The sequence below is a fragment of the Arachis hypogaea genome, chromosome 19, assembly GCF_003086295.3.
Source record: "Arachis hypogaea cultivar Tifrunner chromosome 19, arahy.Tifrunner.gnm2.J5K5, whole genome shotgun sequence".
Lineage (NCBI taxonomy): Eukaryota > Viridiplantae > Streptophyta > Magnoliopsida > Fabales > Fabaceae > Arachis > Arachis hypogaea.
In genome coordinates this window covers 10826569-10844296 of record NC_092054.1, presented here as the reverse complement: position 1 = coordinate 10844296, position 17728 = coordinate 10826569, and the positions used below count along the sequence as shown (strand labels likewise).

General features: G+C 37.6%; 2 protein-coding genes across 4 annotated transcripts in view; one reads left to right on the top strand and one right to left on the bottom strand.

The window, feature by feature from the left end:
* The first annotated feature begins 235 nt into the window (after nucleotides 1–235).
* The window catches only part of LOC112775443 (uncharacterized), a 39889-nt gene continuing 22396 nt past the window's right edge, over nucleotides 236–17728 (top strand). For 2 of the 3 annotated variants that reach the window (XR_003189566.3, XM_025819054.3), the window contains exons 1-3: nucleotides 236–387; nucleotides 838–987; nucleotides 14580–17680. Coding sequence is in view for 2 of the 3 variants with exons in the window: in XM_025819054.3 (XP_025674839.1) it covers nucleotides 14621–17680 (3060 nt within the window). In the remaining variant the exon portion in view is untranslated. Of the gene's footprint in view, nucleotides 388–837; nucleotides 988–13623; nucleotides 14081–14579; nucleotides 17681–17728 lie in introns of those variants that run through there. The other variant, XM_025819055.3, reaches the window with a different exon arrangement.
* Nucleotides 9785–10342, bottom strand: LOC140182127 (uncharacterized). Its single transcript, XM_072228248.1, has one exon. It carries the CDS (start codon nucleotides 10340–10342, stop codon nucleotides 9785–9787), a length of 558 nt encoding a protein of 185 aa, XP_072084349.1.

The window sequence follows — 17728 nt, the reverse complement described above, 5'->3', positions numbered from 1 at the left end:
GCAAAGGCTAGATATTCTTTTCAATTATCATTACTCATAAATACACATATCGTCGAGCAACGTGTTACATGCACATGCTGATATTTCCATCAATAATGGAGCAACAAGGATAAGGTAATAATAATTGAGGTTGTCAGATATGACATTTCCACTTTAATTATTTTGTCCTCGTGTTGTTATTATTATTTTCCCATGCATTCCTATACATTACCCTACGACCTACTTAAGCTTTTTCATACCATAATGCTTATCAATTATCATTTGATATACTTCTTCACATTACAACTTCTGAAGTTCTCTGGTCCTATTTTCAGTTTCTTCGCCAGATCAATTCATAAAATAAACGCAAATAATAATTAGGTCCTTCCTCGTTTTCCAAATACAAAGGTTTGTTTCTTTGTAGCATATGTCTAACTTACTATTGATGTGTGTTGATTTATAGTCTATTTTAGAAAACAAAAAAATTATTTGTATATTAAATTCAGCTAGTATGTATTTATATTATTTAACTCATTTTTAAAGTGTATTTTATATTTTAACGTATATTTTATACTAATAGTTAATTTTAGTAGTTGATTTTAGTATATATTTAATATAATTATTTTAAAAATTATATATTTAAAAAATGTAAGACTTGTAATATGTAAACAAAAAAATAAATTTTGTGTTGATCTTTCAACCGTTAAGTTAAAAACAATAATGTTTCGGAGTAAAAATACTGTTAATTATGTATAGCTTATTATGCTAAATATAAAGTTTTATAATTTTTTAGCAAAATTATATATATTTTTGTAAACACATACATTTCACCTTGTTAAGGATGAATCACTTTTGCAGCGGCAGAAGGTTCCAGAAAGGGGGGAAAATGTGAGTGGCAGAAGCATCTGGCTAGAAAAAATGTAGAAATTAATAGAGTTGTTGCTGCGCTGGAGAATAGGAGAGCTTGTTCCTCTTTCTAATAAGCTGCTTCTCTAATGGATTAAAAAGGTATATGGTCCAGTTACGTTGTTTGTTTAACATGTTTCAATAATCATATTTAATATTTCATATCACTTTATTTGGTTAACGAAATTGATCCATTTGTGTTGATAGATACCTTAAAAGCTTAATTATAAATTATTTTTCTATTTTACTTTATATATTAATTTTTTTTTAGATATTTTCTATTTCTATCATATTTATTCAGTTGGAAAAAAAAATGAAAACTATCATCACTGGGGCTTTATTTGGATATAGGGAAGAAAATAGAAAGAAAGAAAATAAGAGAAAAAAAATGAGAAGAGAGAAAATAAAAGAAAAAGTTGAGTTATTTGTGTGTTGTTTGGATGAATAGAAAATGGATGAAAAGAAAATAGAGAGAAAATTTTTTTTGGTTTGGATGAAAGGAAAAGTGAAAAAAAAATCATAATGATATAAAATTACATTAATACCTTTATAATAAAATAAAATATAAATATTATAAACTATTATAATTTAATATATTTAATTTAAATTATTTATCTACTACATATATAATGTTAAATATAAATTTCTATTATAATAATATATTAAAACTATTAAAGCCAAAAGGATAAATATGGAATTTTAATTATGTTTGTCCTTCTCCACCAATTTTTTTGGCAACATTGAGGAGAAAATTTTTACATGGGCCCTACATATCTTTTTTGGTTTTCCACTCAATTTCTTTTGTGATCTAAACAATAGAAAATTGAGTTTTCCATCCAATTTCTTCTCTTACATTTTCTTTCCTTCCGAATTCTTCTCATCCAAACACAGTGTACAAGTTATGGTATAATCGATACTACAACACCATCATGCTTATTCCTATCGATCACCATATCAAGTGAGATTTAAAGGTTCAAGCAGAACTTGATGTTATAAGATCGAATTCTTTTTTCACTATGAGAAATTTTCGTGGATCCTATCTATGCTATATTCTGATGAGCAGGATCGTCTGTATCAAGAAGCAAGTCCAGAACATACTTAATGACACTAGATAAAGAGAAAAGAAATAATACTAGCTAAGCTTTCAGAGAGAGAAAAGAGATTTAGAACATTTTGTGAGATAGGAAAGGATGAATATATTACAATGTTCGATACTAGTTGTTACAACTGAGATGAACCCCTCTTTTTATAGAGGTCTCTGATCGACAGTCATATTTTACAGAATTTAAATAAGCCTATTATACAATGCCAACTGGAAGATAAGGATAAGTCTTATCTCTTCCTGACTTAGCTAGATAAGTGACAGTGGTCACTTTATGTTAGTGCGCTTAATAATTATACATAGTGGGGACCCTTGCTTTAATAGACAGACGACTTAAAGTAGTCTTTTGGAAGGGTCCCATCACCGTTTGAGTAGGATGATGTGTCATCACAAGCTAAATTAACAGCTCTAAAATTTATATTTGAGTCCTGTAAGTAGATAAGTGGGTCTTCAGTGTTCTCCTCATTAGGATCTTGGGCATCTTGTAGATATGGGTCATATAGGTCTAAATATAGGCCTTCAGTGCTATTGGGTATCCCTACATCAATCCTGGTTGGGCTAGGTGGTAAGGCATATACTCTAGCACTTAGATCTTCAGAATTCAGATCTTCCTCAAGATTTCTGCTTGAAGTTGGGAGATGTCTGGATGTGCTCGGCTGATTAGAGAAGTTCTGCCTTGATCTCGAAGTGTAAAAAAAGTACTGTCCAAATTGATTAATTATTCCTGAGGTTATGAATCTGGACTAAAACTCTTGGAGTGTGGTTGGAACATCTGATCTGAATGAGAGCCCTTCAATTACATCTCTTTCTCCATATATTTCAGATTGCCAGAGTTGACAAAGATATTTGGCCAAGGCATTTAAGATTGACTTTTTATCTGTTGGCCATATGGTAGAATATCCAACAATATCGATTCTGTTCATGGTGTGCAGGCTACTATTTTTGTTAGTAAAGTAACTTCTCTGTAGGGTGACAAAATAATAGAATTTCTGTTTTGTCTGAGAAGATTTGTCCCACAGTTGATGTTGGTCAAGCATGTTGTATAACATTCCTCTCTATGCATCAAGTGGAGCATACATGGAGAATAATCGGACCAGATGGGATTGTGCATGAGTGCTATTACACAAGATATGGTATATAAGTAAGATTGAAACTATGATGGCACATATATATATAGAAGACAAATTCCAGATGTACCACATCATTTCTTCTGGTATAGGTCCTTGGATTATTGGTATAGTGCAGAAAGGTGTGTCCATGCTGAAGTACATTGGGTTTGGATGGATTTGGGTTATGACAAGAAGCTGGTGTAACTAGTAAAATAGGATTTGTCTGGCTAGGCTAGCTATTTGAAATTCTGTCTGTGGTCTTGCTTTGAGGGAAAAAAGGGCCACTCTTTCTTCTGTATGGGCTTCTGTGGAGCGGGCAATCAGAAAATGAAATAGTGTATGAAGGATTGTGTGTATTCATTGTGTAGATGTAAAGGACTAATTTTGGGATTAGTTCTTTGGTAGGTCTAGAAAGGAAATCAGCAAGAGCAGCACTTCATTTCAAAATACACTTAGGAGTTTCTTTTCTGGATGATTGTGATATCTCCTAGGAACTCTTAGTGTAGTACTCCCAAAAACTGAGGGGAAGTACTATTGATGATTTGAAGTCTTTCATACTCAGAAAGGTTGTTAACCTATTCACGGAGATTGCCAGTCATTCGATTTATGAAGCCTGCAAGGACTTGTCTGCTTGAAAGATTTGGATTAGCCATGTTGGTTTCAATTCAAATACCAAATTCATTTAGCCTTTTCTCTGTATCTTGAAGGTGGAATATCATCAAAGGTGAACTATTTGTTAGAAGTTTTTACTTCAGAAGATCCTGTTTGTGGAGGATTAACTGAAGTTGTTGGTTCATCTTTTTTAGAGATTATTTATTCCTCTTTTTTTTCTATTGGATTGACCATGGCTATTGTTGAAAGGTCTGGCACATAGTCTTCTTCAGACCATTCAGCATACTCAGCTAAATCTTCAGTGGTTTCTTCTGTAGATTCATCAGTGATTTCTCCAACATCTGATTGATCATTCAGAGTGAGAGCATTAATTGTCCGGCCTAGGATAGGTGATTCTTCTTTAATGCCCTTGTCTTTTGAAGGAGGATCAGTAGATGTACTTTCTCTGAAAAGATTTCTTGGTCTCCAGGGAGGGTGATGCTTGGGTTGGAAAGGTGGTTGTGGCTGGATTTGGGATGAATAATGTCGTATTTGGGGCAGATTTTTTGGTGTTGACTTGTCTAGCTAAATGATAAGTGGATTTGAAGATGGGTTCATAATTTGGAGTTTCAGGTGGTGAATATGTTGAAAAAAATAAGACAGGTGAATATGATGGATATGGTTTAGGATACATCCAATGCCTGAGGCACAGTCGTTCTGTCTCTATTCATTTCAATATGACTATGCTGGGATTTAACTTGGGCCAGTTCTTTGTATTTCTTGTGGAACTCCAGGCCAAAATACTTATTCTCAATATAGGCTTTGAGTTCTTGATCAAGCTGAAAAGCTTGTCTGGAAAGCTGGTCTCTGAGTTCAGCAATTTGTTCTGCTACAAAATCTATTTACGTAGAAAGTCCCTCTGTTTTTTCTACAAGAGCATAAAAAATGTGGTCTATACGGAATAATACTTTATTTTGGCTGACTATATTGTCCGTGTGCCAATTGAAGACTTCATCTTGAGGGGTGGTTGCTTGATGTCCGTGTGGAGTAATTCTCTGAGGAATTACATAAGGTCTTCTAGTGACCTTCTTTTCATTAGTCTGTGTCATTAGAGGTGAAAATTCTTCCTCATAAGGCCTGAGGGTTGCAATACACGGGATAGTTTCAACTGACTGATAATAATAATCAGTGAGACCTTTTTGGGATAGTTTATTCCTCTTGAACTTTGGGACTATATTTGCATCATCAGGGTGTTCATCTCTTTTGTAAGAGCAAGGAGCTTGTTCTGAATTTTTCTTTTTTTTTTCTTGTTCCTCCGATGTCTGTCATAATCATCATCATCTGTGTCACTCCATTGTTCAGCACATTCATAATCAGAGTCACACATAGAGGGATCAACATCCTAGATAAAATGGACATTAATATGAGAAACATAGATAGGTCTTCCGTTTTCGTAGAAATGCACTGGCGGATCATCTTGATCGTGAGTAGTTTGTACTCGAACTGGAGAGATCATATTAATCCTTCTAATAGATGATCCTCGTAGGGGAGTTTGTTTGACTACTCTTGATTTCTGGAAATCAGTGGTCACCGTTCTATCACTGTTGTGGATAATAGTTGGTGGAGCTATAGTATGAACATCAACCTATTCCTTGGGAAAGGCTTTCTTATAATCAGTAATCCATTCCAATGGAATAATAGAAGAAAGTTCTTCAGTGGTGATAATCCTTAGAATGTTTACAATTGCTGGTCCTCTGGCATTATCAGTGAACATGAATAATGCTTCTCCTATGGTGTTTGGGAGATTGAGATCAAGAGCATGGTCTTGAACTTTGTAGAAGACTTGGTGGTGTAAAGTAGCCTATTCAGCATTGGAGTCTTGGATTACTCCAACTAGCTATATTTGAATCTTCAGTCTATGAGGTATCGTTGGGTCTGATAACCTCATGGCAAAATTAGGAGTTATAGTAAGGATAATACTTCCGTTTGAAAGTGTAGTGACCAATGCTCCAATCAAGGCATATTGGTAATCCTTGAAAGTAGTATCCAAGAGAGCAACCTTGGTTATTACAGGAAGAGATCTTTTTCCATGAAGAGTTATAACAAGCCTAACTGCTCCTAGATGTAAATGGGTGTAGCCTTGAAGAACTTGAGACGTTGACCTATTGAAATTGGCGGTCAAGGAAGGCGTTACGGAGGAAGAGGAGGTCGTTTAGGGTGGAGGAGGAGACGAAAGAGGGGGGAAGGTAGAAAAAATGAAAGGGCGTGAGGGAGTTGGTGCAGGAGCCAGAGGTCGAGGCGGCGGAGGAGAGAGGTTGGTGATGGTGGCGTTGGGGTGGCGGAAGCTATCGACCCAAGAGTTGGAGAGGAATGCGTTTGGGTCGTCCTTAAAGAATGAGGTGCTGGGATCCGGTGGATGCCAGTGTGGCGGAGAAAATGAAAGGGTGCGGTAGTGATGGTGCAAGTACAGGGAAGGAATTACAATGGGCAGTGTTCGCAAGAAATTTGTGAAGATTTAGAATTTGGAAGAAGAGTAGGTGGTAGAGTTGAGGTTGAAGATAAATGATGTAGGTAATTTTGAAATTTTATTAAAAAGTCAATAAAAAATTAGGATGGTTTGGATACTTTTATCACACAGAATTCATTTTTTATGGGTATAACGTTAACTTTTTTTGTTTAATGGGTACTTTTATTTGCGTTAAAAAAATTCATTAGGATTTTTTTATTTCATTCATCTCCGCGTGAATTCTAAAGCAATGCAATTTGAGTAATTTCCAAAAGTAAATCGATCTTCAGTTCGGTCCAACTGACCAATTTTCGGTTAGTTTTTTAGTCTGTTATTAGTTCTGTTGTTGGCCAATTTTCTCAATGATTCGAACCATCTTCTCTATCAGTCCTCGATTTATCAATCGGTTATTAGGCTTGCTAGAATATATTATGATCAATTTAGCATATATAAATCTTTATTATAGGATATTATATCTTTATTATTTCGATTCTTTTAACATCTATAAATTATCTTCTATATTGTATTATTGCATACAATTTGAATAGACACAAATCATTTCTCTATTGTTCTCTTTTATCCTTTTTAAAATAGTATCAGAGCTATTGTATTCTCCTTGAAGATGAAATATTGTTTTTCTTATGAATTACCATATTTTTTTCAACTTTTTTATGTCATTTTTCTTTGTTTTTTTTTGTCATTTTTAAATTTTTTTTTACCTCACCAATTAGTTTATCCTCTCTGTCTTGTGATTTTTCGAGTCTAATAAATCAAACACTATTGTCATCCAGTATTTATCTATTCTCATGAAAAAATCAAATATTTTTCATCACCTTTCGACATTTCCCATCCTTCGGCATTTTACCATCTCTTTGGAGTTTGCCACTCTTTTGATAATTTTCGGATAATTTGCTATTTTTTTGATAGTTTATTATTCTTGCGACACTTTTTTATGACAGTTTTGTCTGCAATTTTTTTTATAGCAGTTTCAACTGTATTTTCTTTCAGCAATTCATTTTTTCCTAATAGTTCTGTTTCGTGAGTTTATATAAATTTTTTTGTTTTATTGTTTTAAAGAATAAATGACCATTTGTACCCATGAGAGTTCAGAACGTTGCCATTTGTACCCATTGTAGATGGAAACTGACTTTGTAACCATGAGAGATGAGCGCCGTGTGACAAAAGTAGTCTGGCTTGGGTTGGCATTTACTTCGGGTTTGTAGGACCCTACGTGGCTCTCCGAACCTCCCAAAGCCCATTCTACGTGGATCTGAACGTTTCTATATGAAGGTAATGCTTGAAATGAAAATCCTAGCTCATCTTCTTCCCTAATTCGAATCATACCCCCAAAATGAAATATTGGTGAAATTCAAGCGCACCCAGAGATAACTCATAACCCCAGCAATGTCACCACACAGATTTAACTCTGATGCAAATTTTGGAAGTCGTAGCAGTTCTTCAAGTTCGAAGAAGATGAAGGAGAAGAAGCTCGACGGCAAATGTTTCTGTGGGAGGGATGTTGTGTTGATGGAGTCTGGAACGATTACGAACCCTAACAGATGGTTCATCAGATGTCCTCTATGGGCGGTAAGGGCCAGATGCTGTTGTTGTTGAGGTGAGACAATTAGTTGTGAGTTTTAGTTGACAATGTGGAGCTTTTTTTTTGTTTTCTCAGACAAGAGATTGTAGATACTTTGTTTGGGTGGATGAACTAGAACAAGGGTGGGAGGGCATGGCAAGATGTTTAGCCAAGAAAAAGTTCGAACATTGTTATGCAACGCCTGATGATGGATTGACTCTCACTGCAGGAGAAAAATCAGCAAGCATCCTCAATGATGGCTAGGAAGATGGACAAATTTAGGGTTGAAATTAGGGGTGAAATTAGGGGAATTAGAGTGTTGATTACAACCGTTGCACTAGGGGTAGCGTTTTGTTTGTTTTGTGAGTTGTATTTGGTGATGAAATCATAAGACTTGTAAAATTGGAGATCTTTGTTTGTGGTAGTTAAATTTTCGAATGATATTGGCATGATATGGATTGTTTCTAATCTATACTGGTTTGCTTTACATGTGATACATTGATGTAGATACACAGGGTTTGAACTTGTTGCTGCAATTTGAAATGATTCTGATAACGTTTAAAAGTAGACATTGCTGTTGAAAATGGACATGAATCTCTATCTTTTCTCCTTAAGGATAAAAAAATAAGCTAGAAATTAGTAAGCTGATGGTTTTGCTTTTCAATATATGAATTCGAACCAAATTGGATGAACAAAATGCTGTAACAATAGTGAAATAAAAAAAAGGCAAAAGAAGGCAAGTATATAAATGCTGTAACAAGACTTTGTTCCTTATATATATATATATATATATATATATATATACATATATATATATAGATGCTGCAGGTTCCAAACATTATGAAATAAGACAAAGAAGCCAAGTACTGGTAGCTGAAATTACACCCTCAAAAAAAGCATTACTAAGTCATATCTAAGCAAAAGCATGAAAATGCATAACAAAACACAAGACTTATGTATCTCACTGGTGTAAACTACAAATAACAAAAAGCAACCATAACTAGTCTACGACATTGGGGTCGAGTTACTGCTTCCGCTTGATATACCATTTTTTCCTCCGCTTGATCCACGTATCCTGCCTCGACCTCTACCTTGACCTCTCCTTGTATCAGATGTGCCTCGACCTCTAGCAGTTAGAGTCACAACTCCAGGTGTGGGCATGAACTGCATGAATCGGGTCCTGGTTCCTGCACTAGCACCTTGCAGTGGATGAGGTGTAGTTTGAGAGTTGTGTGTGGATGGAGTTGTGGCTGGCTGGTTGGCAGGTGGTGTCATTGGATGCTGTCTTTGTCCGGTCGGAGGCGGTCGTTTAACACTTCTCCTTCTATCTTATTTTCTGGTTATTACATTGTTTGTTGGTGCTTGTGGTCGTGCAGTTGGTGGGAGAGGCATTGGATGAGGCTGCTGTAATCCAAAGAACAATGCAGTCATTATCACACAAGGTTTACAAGGCAGCTTAGTGAAATGATTAAAACAATGCGCTTACTTGCGAAGTGTGGGCTGTTGCGGTTCTGTTTCCCTCTTCAGTGGCCTCTTGTTCAGCCTCTGCAGCTTCTAATGTCTCCTCATAGTACATTTTAGCCAGCATATCCTCATCCTCATCATTTGCTGGTGGTTGCGGTGCAGAACTCCCTTCACCCATAGCTTCCTTCCACTTTTTACAACTTCTCTTATTGTGACCAGCCTAATGAAACAAGTATTAGTGGTAAAGTCAACTAAAAATCACATGAATCAATAATTATAGAATTTATAGAATTAGATTACAAATTGGTTTACCATACCTGGAGGCAGTACTTGCAGATAATAGTCCCAATCCTCCTCGTTGTTCTATGATGGTCACTCTTCTCTTTAGGGCCATCATTTCTTTTGTCTCTCTTGAGTGTAGGTTGTCCGATTGGTTTTCTATACCGTGGTGGCAGAATGGGGAGGGTTTCAAGGTGCTCCCAGTACTCCTGGCTTGGAACTGGACGCATGGAAGTCCGATAGGCTGCGTTGTATGCACCCATGGTGAGCTAGTTGTGTGCATATTCTTCGGGCCTTCTATTCTGGTAAGCCAAAGCAGCACAGGCATGTCTACATGGTAGCCCTGTGATTTGCCAAAGTCGACAGCTGCATGTACCTTTGCCAAGATCCACACTTACCTTCATTGGCAGACATTGCACCTCATACACGTTCCCTGCGTCATCTCCAGTAGGCAGAGGCTTCCATTTGTTGCTCTCTCGCTTCTCCCTTTCTAATATGCTCTGTTGGGTTGGAGCTAACCTTCCGGTGTACCTAACCAAAGCTTTTTTGTTCCTAGCCATAATCCTCATTACGTAGCACCTCACTTCCTCCAACATCGTAATTATCGATTTACCCCTCATCTTCTTCACCTTGGCATTAAACACCTCGCAATTGTTGTTGGTGTAGTTGTCCAACTTAGGGTATTCACTGAAATGAGCTCTGCTCCATTGTTTAGGGCTTATCTTATCCAGGTACTCCCAAGGCCCAACATTGATCCTTTTTAGTCTCTCCATGGCAGCATTGAAGTCTTGTGTTGTGGTTGCCTTGGCACAAGACCACATGCACATTTTCAGCTGCAAGTCACTCTATTTCTTGCAAAAGTTTTACTATATATGCATTGCACAGAATCTGTGGTTGGCATTTGGGTAAATTTCTTGTACGACCGGTATTAGCCCCTATAGGTATGCATGTAAGTAAATAACTATCAGAAATCCATCAATCCAGAAACATAATTCAATATTTAGCTAACCCAGATTCCACCATGCCAATATCAGTCCCATTACAAAACAGAATTGACTATTTAGCTAAACCAGATTCCAATAATAAAGTATCAGTCTCATTCCAAAACATAATTAAATATAGCTAAACCAGATTCCAGCATTTCAATATCAGTCTCATTCCAAAACAGAATTCAATAATAAGCTAGTAATGAGTAAGTAATGAGCTTTTAATGAAATTCTAAAACAGACCTGAACAAGTCCATATATGAAATCTCAAGACAACCCAAAATTTTAACCAAATTAAGACCTAACATCAAAGTTCCTAAACACATGAATCAGACATACATCATTATAACATGTTTAAATGAGACAGTAAATGTATAAACTTGCCCTAACAGACTTAACAAGTAAATATGCACAAGTACCTTCTGCATATCTGACATGAAGTTAAACCCATTAGCTTGAAAATGTCCCACATCTGCCTGGAGTATCTCCAAAAACCACTTCCAACTTTCTTTGTTCTCTGATTCAACAACTGCGTAGGCAATAGGATAGATATGATTATTTGCGTCCTGTCCTATTGCTGTCAGTAACTGCCCCCCATAATATCCTCATATGAATGTCCCATCCAACCCTATAAAAGGTCTACATCCACCCACAAACCCCTTCTTGCACGCATCAAAGCAAACATAGATCCTCAGAAAAATAGGATTCGAATCAGGCATGTGATTCGTGTGGATCGTTACTGTTGACCCTGGATTAGTCTTCAGTATCTCGTTAGCATAATCACGAAGTCGTGCATACTGTGCAATCTCAGAACCCTCAATCCTCTCCTTTGCTTTCTTCATAGATCTATAAATTTTCCTTTCATTGATTAGTACATCATACTTGGATCTGAAGTATTGGTCAGCCTCCCTCACTGTCAAGTTTGGCTGCACTCGTATCCTCTCCTCTAACTCATCTATGACCCATTTTCCATCTGCTGACTTACAGTAATTATCCCTGCTGTAGGTATGTTCATTTACGAATGTCTTTACCTGATAACTTACTGGAAATGTTCTCTTGGCACAGTATATTTGCCAAGGACAGTCCTCATCATAGCATATAGCCTTCAATCTTGTAGAATCACAACGAGCAAAGAATATGCTCCTTCCAATATTGATATTAAACTTTCGGACAGCCTTCCTGAAGTGGCTTAGAGTTTCAAACTCCATCCCAACCTCCAACCGCACCTGGCCCACTGGGGCATCAGCATTGCTCTGAGGAAAAATAGGCGTTTGGTCAGTATCCTCGTCACTTGCTATGCTATGCAATTCCTCTAATTCATAGCAATGATGTCCAGGATTTTCATAAGAGAAATCATCCTCATCAACGGGGACGTAGAAGGTTGGAGGCTTGTCCGGATCGGGGTTTGGGATGAAAGACTGGCCTGTAGGGGGGCCTCTTTGTTGATCTCCTCTTATTCACCTTTGGCCTTCCCTCAACCTCATCTAAAGGATTGCTCTGATCATTCTGGGGAGTCCTATTGGTCTCAGAGGGTGGGACTGTCTGAGGGATTAATTGTGAAAGTGGATTCCCATACGGATGTGGGGTGTATTGGGTTAGTTGTTTTGGTTCAAGAGGTGCAGAGACATTGGGATCAGAAGAAGGGACTGAGTCTGAACAAGCAGTGTGTGTTGGTAGCTGATCTTCTTGAATAGGTGGCTGGGTAGGTTGGGACTGAGTTGATGGTGGTTTATCTGGTATGACAGGTGTTGGGGGAGGCTGAGAAACCTGTCCTTCCTCATCAGATCCTGAAAGTAGTGGCTCTGCTGTCTCCTGGGCCATACTGATATTGTCCTCGTTTTGAGCCTCAAAACCAGCTTGTTTATGTGCTTCATAGGCCTCTTCCCTGCTCTGGGCCTCACTCCTTTTTCGGTCCTCCATCCTAACTTGCACGTTACGTACAATTTCAGCATCATCCTCATCTTCCACTACTATCAATATTCTTTTTGGACTCTTTTTCGGAGTTGGAACCCTTTTAGCACATTGCTTTACTCTCATCTTTGATGGAGTCATATTGTTCTCCTCAACTAACACGGGCTCATCCACTGTATGCTCTGTATATACATTTATTCTGTTACTGTTCTTCACAACTGCCTCATACATTCTAACTATATCCATGTCAACTCTTAGGTCCCTCAACCCATCATCAAGCTCCTTCCCAGGTTCCAGCCAGAAAAAATTAGTAACAGATGCATATCCTATGTCCTTCAGCAAATCAGATACAAAAAAACCATTCAAGGTATCAACATTAACCCCTCTCTATCTCTGTGACTTCACCACCAATATAACTAACCTTCCCACACGGCCCTTTCTCAAACCGTCCTCTGTGATTAATACACAGTGTTATATGGATGGTGGCCATTCCTGAAAGTGAAATAAACCAACACATTATAAGAAAACAGTTCATGTTACTACACCTAACACAAACCCTAAATCAACTAATTTAGCAATTCTCAAACATGATTTGATATGGTAATGTAATCTGTCTAACTAGTCTCAATGACATTTGAAATTAATTAACATTGGCAACGACATACCTCAGCTCTCTGCCGACCAAAGGGAGTGACCTCTACACCTTCGAGGACGAAATCACTAGGTTCGAGCTCTGCTACCTATTCCTTGCACGATCCTCTTTCACGTTCTCGTACTGATGGCTTGCTACTGCTCTGAATGCCTTTTCCAACTTGGGAATGACAGCGTTGAAAGCCGTAGCTTCAGGGTGATGGGTTGGGAGTGTTCCAGACGTCTTCTCCGACTTGGAAACAAAACGACAATCTCTGCTAGGGCATGAGCAGAGCTTCTCGCGAAATTTTCTTCAATCTCCCAGTCCTTAATAAAAAAATTGTTTAATTCCACGTAGATTGGGCTTTGGGAAGTTCGGAGATCCACGTAGGGTCCTACAAATCGAAGCAAGTGCCAACCCAAGCCAGGTTACTTTTGTCACACGAAACTCATTTCTCATAATTATAAAGTCAGTCAGTTTCCATCTACGATGAATACAAATGTCAGCTTTTTGAATTATCATAGATACAAATAGTCATTTATTCTTGTTTTAAATAAGTTTCAAGTTCGAGTGACATTTTGAGCTTGAGACTTGAGTTTGAAGGGGACATGACCATGAAAACCCCTACTTTCTGTATAAAATTCAGTCCACTCCACTCCACTCCGTTTCCAAACATTTCCACATCTTTTTCACCATGTCGGCCTCTGCCATCAGTTTCGCCATCTCATTTAACACACTTCCTGCGCTTGGTCCTTTCCGCACCGGATCCCCTCCATTCCTCGCTTTGCTTTCGGTTCGTAAAGTGCTTGACATGGACCCTTGTTCGCATCTTCATTCACAGCATGCTCATTCGCTGTATTCTGCTTCTTTCTCTCAAGCATTTTTTCGAACACATTGTCTGCACTTTGCTTTCCTTCATCTTCTTCCTCAGTTCATCTCGCTTCGTGCGCAACGCATTCCCTATGATGTTGTTTGTGCACTTGATTATCCTGGTGGTTGATTGACACCGTGTTGGGCTCCTGGTTCCTGGTTAGGTGGTAAGGGAACTGGCTACATGCTTTGTTTTCGAGCTTTTATATTGGAAATCAATGTATTTAGACGTAATTCAGAAGTTTATATAAAAACTAACATAATTAAGAAGTTTAGAAATAATTGTTTTAAGTTTGTAATAAGGATAGAAATATAAACTTGATTGGTCGAGTGCTTCACTCACTCATCTGGTCCAAAAATTGTGGAGTTCGAATTTTGTGCATTTAGCATCACATTGGCCAAACCCTTAAATAGAATTTAGATCCACATTGGATTAGTTTGGCCTGCCGGACTAGGAGATACTATAAGAAATTAAAAGAAAAATGTAAACATAATGCACAAACAATCCATTTTTCCTTCTATTCTCTATTTTGTAGTTCCAAACATGAGGAGGGAAAGGGAAACTCATTGCTTCTCTTCCCTTTTTTTCCCTTTCCCTCCAAACTCGCATGCAAGGCCTAGTTGTTGTTTCTTAAGGTATTTATTTCCAATGTATATAAATTGCAGGGAAGGAGATGTGATTGTCATCTAGAAAATCTACCGTAAACATGGAGGCTTATGCATCTAAAATTGTAGAGAGAGTCACAGATTTTATACTGGATGTGAGTATTCGACATCTTAGTTACATTATCTGTTACAAGGGCAACCTTGATGAACTAAATAGCAGCATTGTTGCTCTTGAGGGAGAAAGAGATAATGTGAAACATGATGTTGATGATGCTGAAAATAATGTAAAAGGAATTGAATCTAATGTGAGAGCCTGGTTTGACAAGGTGGAGAAAAAGATAGAAGATTGCACGGAGTTTCAGGCTGATGATGCTCACAAAAAGACAGGGTGTTCTAGGGGTATTCTTCCTTTCTTGTGGTATAGACATAAACTGGGAAGGAAAGCTAGGAAAATGACGATGGATATCAAGTTGCTGAAGGATGAAAAGTTTACCAAAGTTTCTTATCGGCAGCATCCAAGCTCTGCAGATATTGCTTTGTCTAATGCTGGCTATGAGGAATTTGAATCTAGAAAAGATATAATGAAAAAGATAATGGTAAAACTTGAAGATTCTACTGTGAGGATGATTGGAGTGCATGGGCCAGGTGGTGTTGGCAAGACCACTTTAGTTAAAGAAATTGCTAAGGAGGCTAGAGATAGAAAGTTGTTTAGTGTGGTGGTTATAGTAAGCATAACAAAAAATCCAAATCGACAAAAAGTTCAAGAAGAAATTGCATACAATTTGGGATTGACTTTTGAAGGGGAAGGTGAGATTGGGAGAGCAGATCGTTTAAGGAGAAGATTGATGCAAGAGAAGGAGAACACCCTTGTGATACTTGATGATCTTTGGGATGGATTAGACTTGAATATGTTAGGGATACCATTTGATGATGATGATTTAGGCCACGTGACTATGAAAGATAGGTTGGACTTTGGCTGCCAAATGACCCAGGTGGAAAAACCATCTAGTCATTATGATGGTAACAAGTTGTTGGATTCAGGAAGTACATCAGGGACCTTACCCAATGAGGTGTGTTTGAGACAGGAGAGTGGCAAAAGTGAAAAGGGTTTCAGCTACAAAATGGTGAAAGATGAAAATTTTTCTGGTGTCTATAGAGGGTGCAAAATTTTGCTTACTTCAAGAATTAAAGAGGTACTTTCTGGTAAAATGAATGTTAAGGAAAATTCAATTTTCCCTGTGATGGAGTTGAAAGACGAGGAAGCTGTGAAATTATTTAAGGCAGCAGCTGAAATAGATGAAGATTCCAAGTTTGAACCAGAAATTGTTAAGAAGCATTGTGGAGGGTTACCTATGGCAATACTTACTGTTGGAAAGGCACTGAAGAATAAAAGCAAGTTAGTGTGGGACGAGGTCCTAGAAAAACTCAACAAGCAGGAACTAATGGGAGTGCAAAAATCTATGGAGATTTCTGTGAAGATGAGTTACGACCATCTAGAAAGTGAAGAGCTCAAGTCCATTTTCTTACTTTGTGCGCAAATGGGTCACCAACCATTAATTGTGGACCTGGTGAAGTATTCCTTTGGTTTGGGTATACTTAAAGGTGTCCATACACTAAAAGATGCTCGTGAAAGAATACGTACATCAATCCAGAAGCTGAAAGATTCAAGTCTGATGCTGGAAGAAAATTCTAGTGATCATTTCAATATGCATGATATGGTTCGGGATGCTGCTCTGTCTATAGCACAAAAGGAACATAATGTATTTACCTTGAGAAATGACAAGCTAGATGATTGGCCCAGCGAACTTGAGAGGTGCACTGTTATTTCTATATACAAAAGTGATATCGTTGATGAGCTCCCTGAAGTTATAGATTGTCCTCAGCTTAGGGTCTTCCATATTGACGGTGATGATCTTCCTTTGGATATACATGACAAGTTTTTTGAAGGAATGAAGAAACTCAGGGTGTTAATATTGACTGGAATTCATCTATCAAGCCTACCATCTTCAATTGAATGCTTATCAAACCTCAGAATGCTTTGTTTGGAGAGATGTGTTCTAGGTGACTTGTCCATCATAAGATATCTGAAAAAGTTAAGAATTCTCAGCCTTTCAGGATCCAAAATTAAAGCTTGGCCGGGTGATTTAGAGGGCTTGAGTAAGCTACATTTGTTGAACATTAGCGACTGTACCATAGCCAATTCAATTCCACCTAAATTTATATCAAGCTTGACTTGTTTGGAAGAGTTGTATATGAGAAAGAGCTTGATTAATATGGAAGTGGAAGGAGAGACAAATCAAAGTCAAGTTTCAATTCTTTCTGAGCTGAAGCAGTTGCATCAATTGAAACTTGTAGATATGTGCCTCCCAAGTGCTGAAGTTTTGCCACCGGATGTGTTCTTTGACAAGCTAGATGATTACAAGATTGTGATAGGAGATTTCAAGATGCTTTCAATCAGTGATTTCAAGATGCCAAACAAGTATGAAGCTTCAAGAACTTTGGCGCTCCAGTTAAGATCTGGCAAAAACATTCACACCCTCAAAGGAATAAAAATGCTGTTTAAGAGAGTGGAGAATCTGCTATTGGGAGAGCTGAATGGAGTTCAAAATGTTTTCTATGAGCTGAGTTTGGATGGATTCCCAAACCTTAAACACTTGTCCATCATAAATAACTCTGGCATTGAATATATTGTGAACTCAATGGAAATGTCACACCCTCATATAGTTTTTCCCAATCTAGAATCTCTCAACCTCTTCAACTTGATGAACATAAAGGAGATATGTTGCAGTCCTGTTAGAGGTGCCTCGTTCTCCCAATTAAAGACCATCAAGGTCAAGATGTGCACTCAACTGAAGAATATATTCTCCTTTTACATTGTTAAATTTCTTACTAGTCTGAAAACAATTGATATCTCTAAATGTGATTACTTGGAGGAGATTGTTCTTGAGGAAAGAGAAGTGTCTGATAAGGTTGAGTTTCATAAGTTATGCTCTTTGACACTGCAAGAGTTGCCGTCATTTATTGGTTTCTACACCAATAGCAAGATGATCTCCATGCCTCAGTTGATGGACAGGGAAGAAAGAAGAACTGATCACGTAGAAAGTGTCAACTTACAGGATGAGCAGTGTGTCAGGACTTCATTTTCTCTCTTTGGTGAAAAGGTATGATATTACTTAAAATAGGACCTTCCTTAGCTTACATTAATTTAT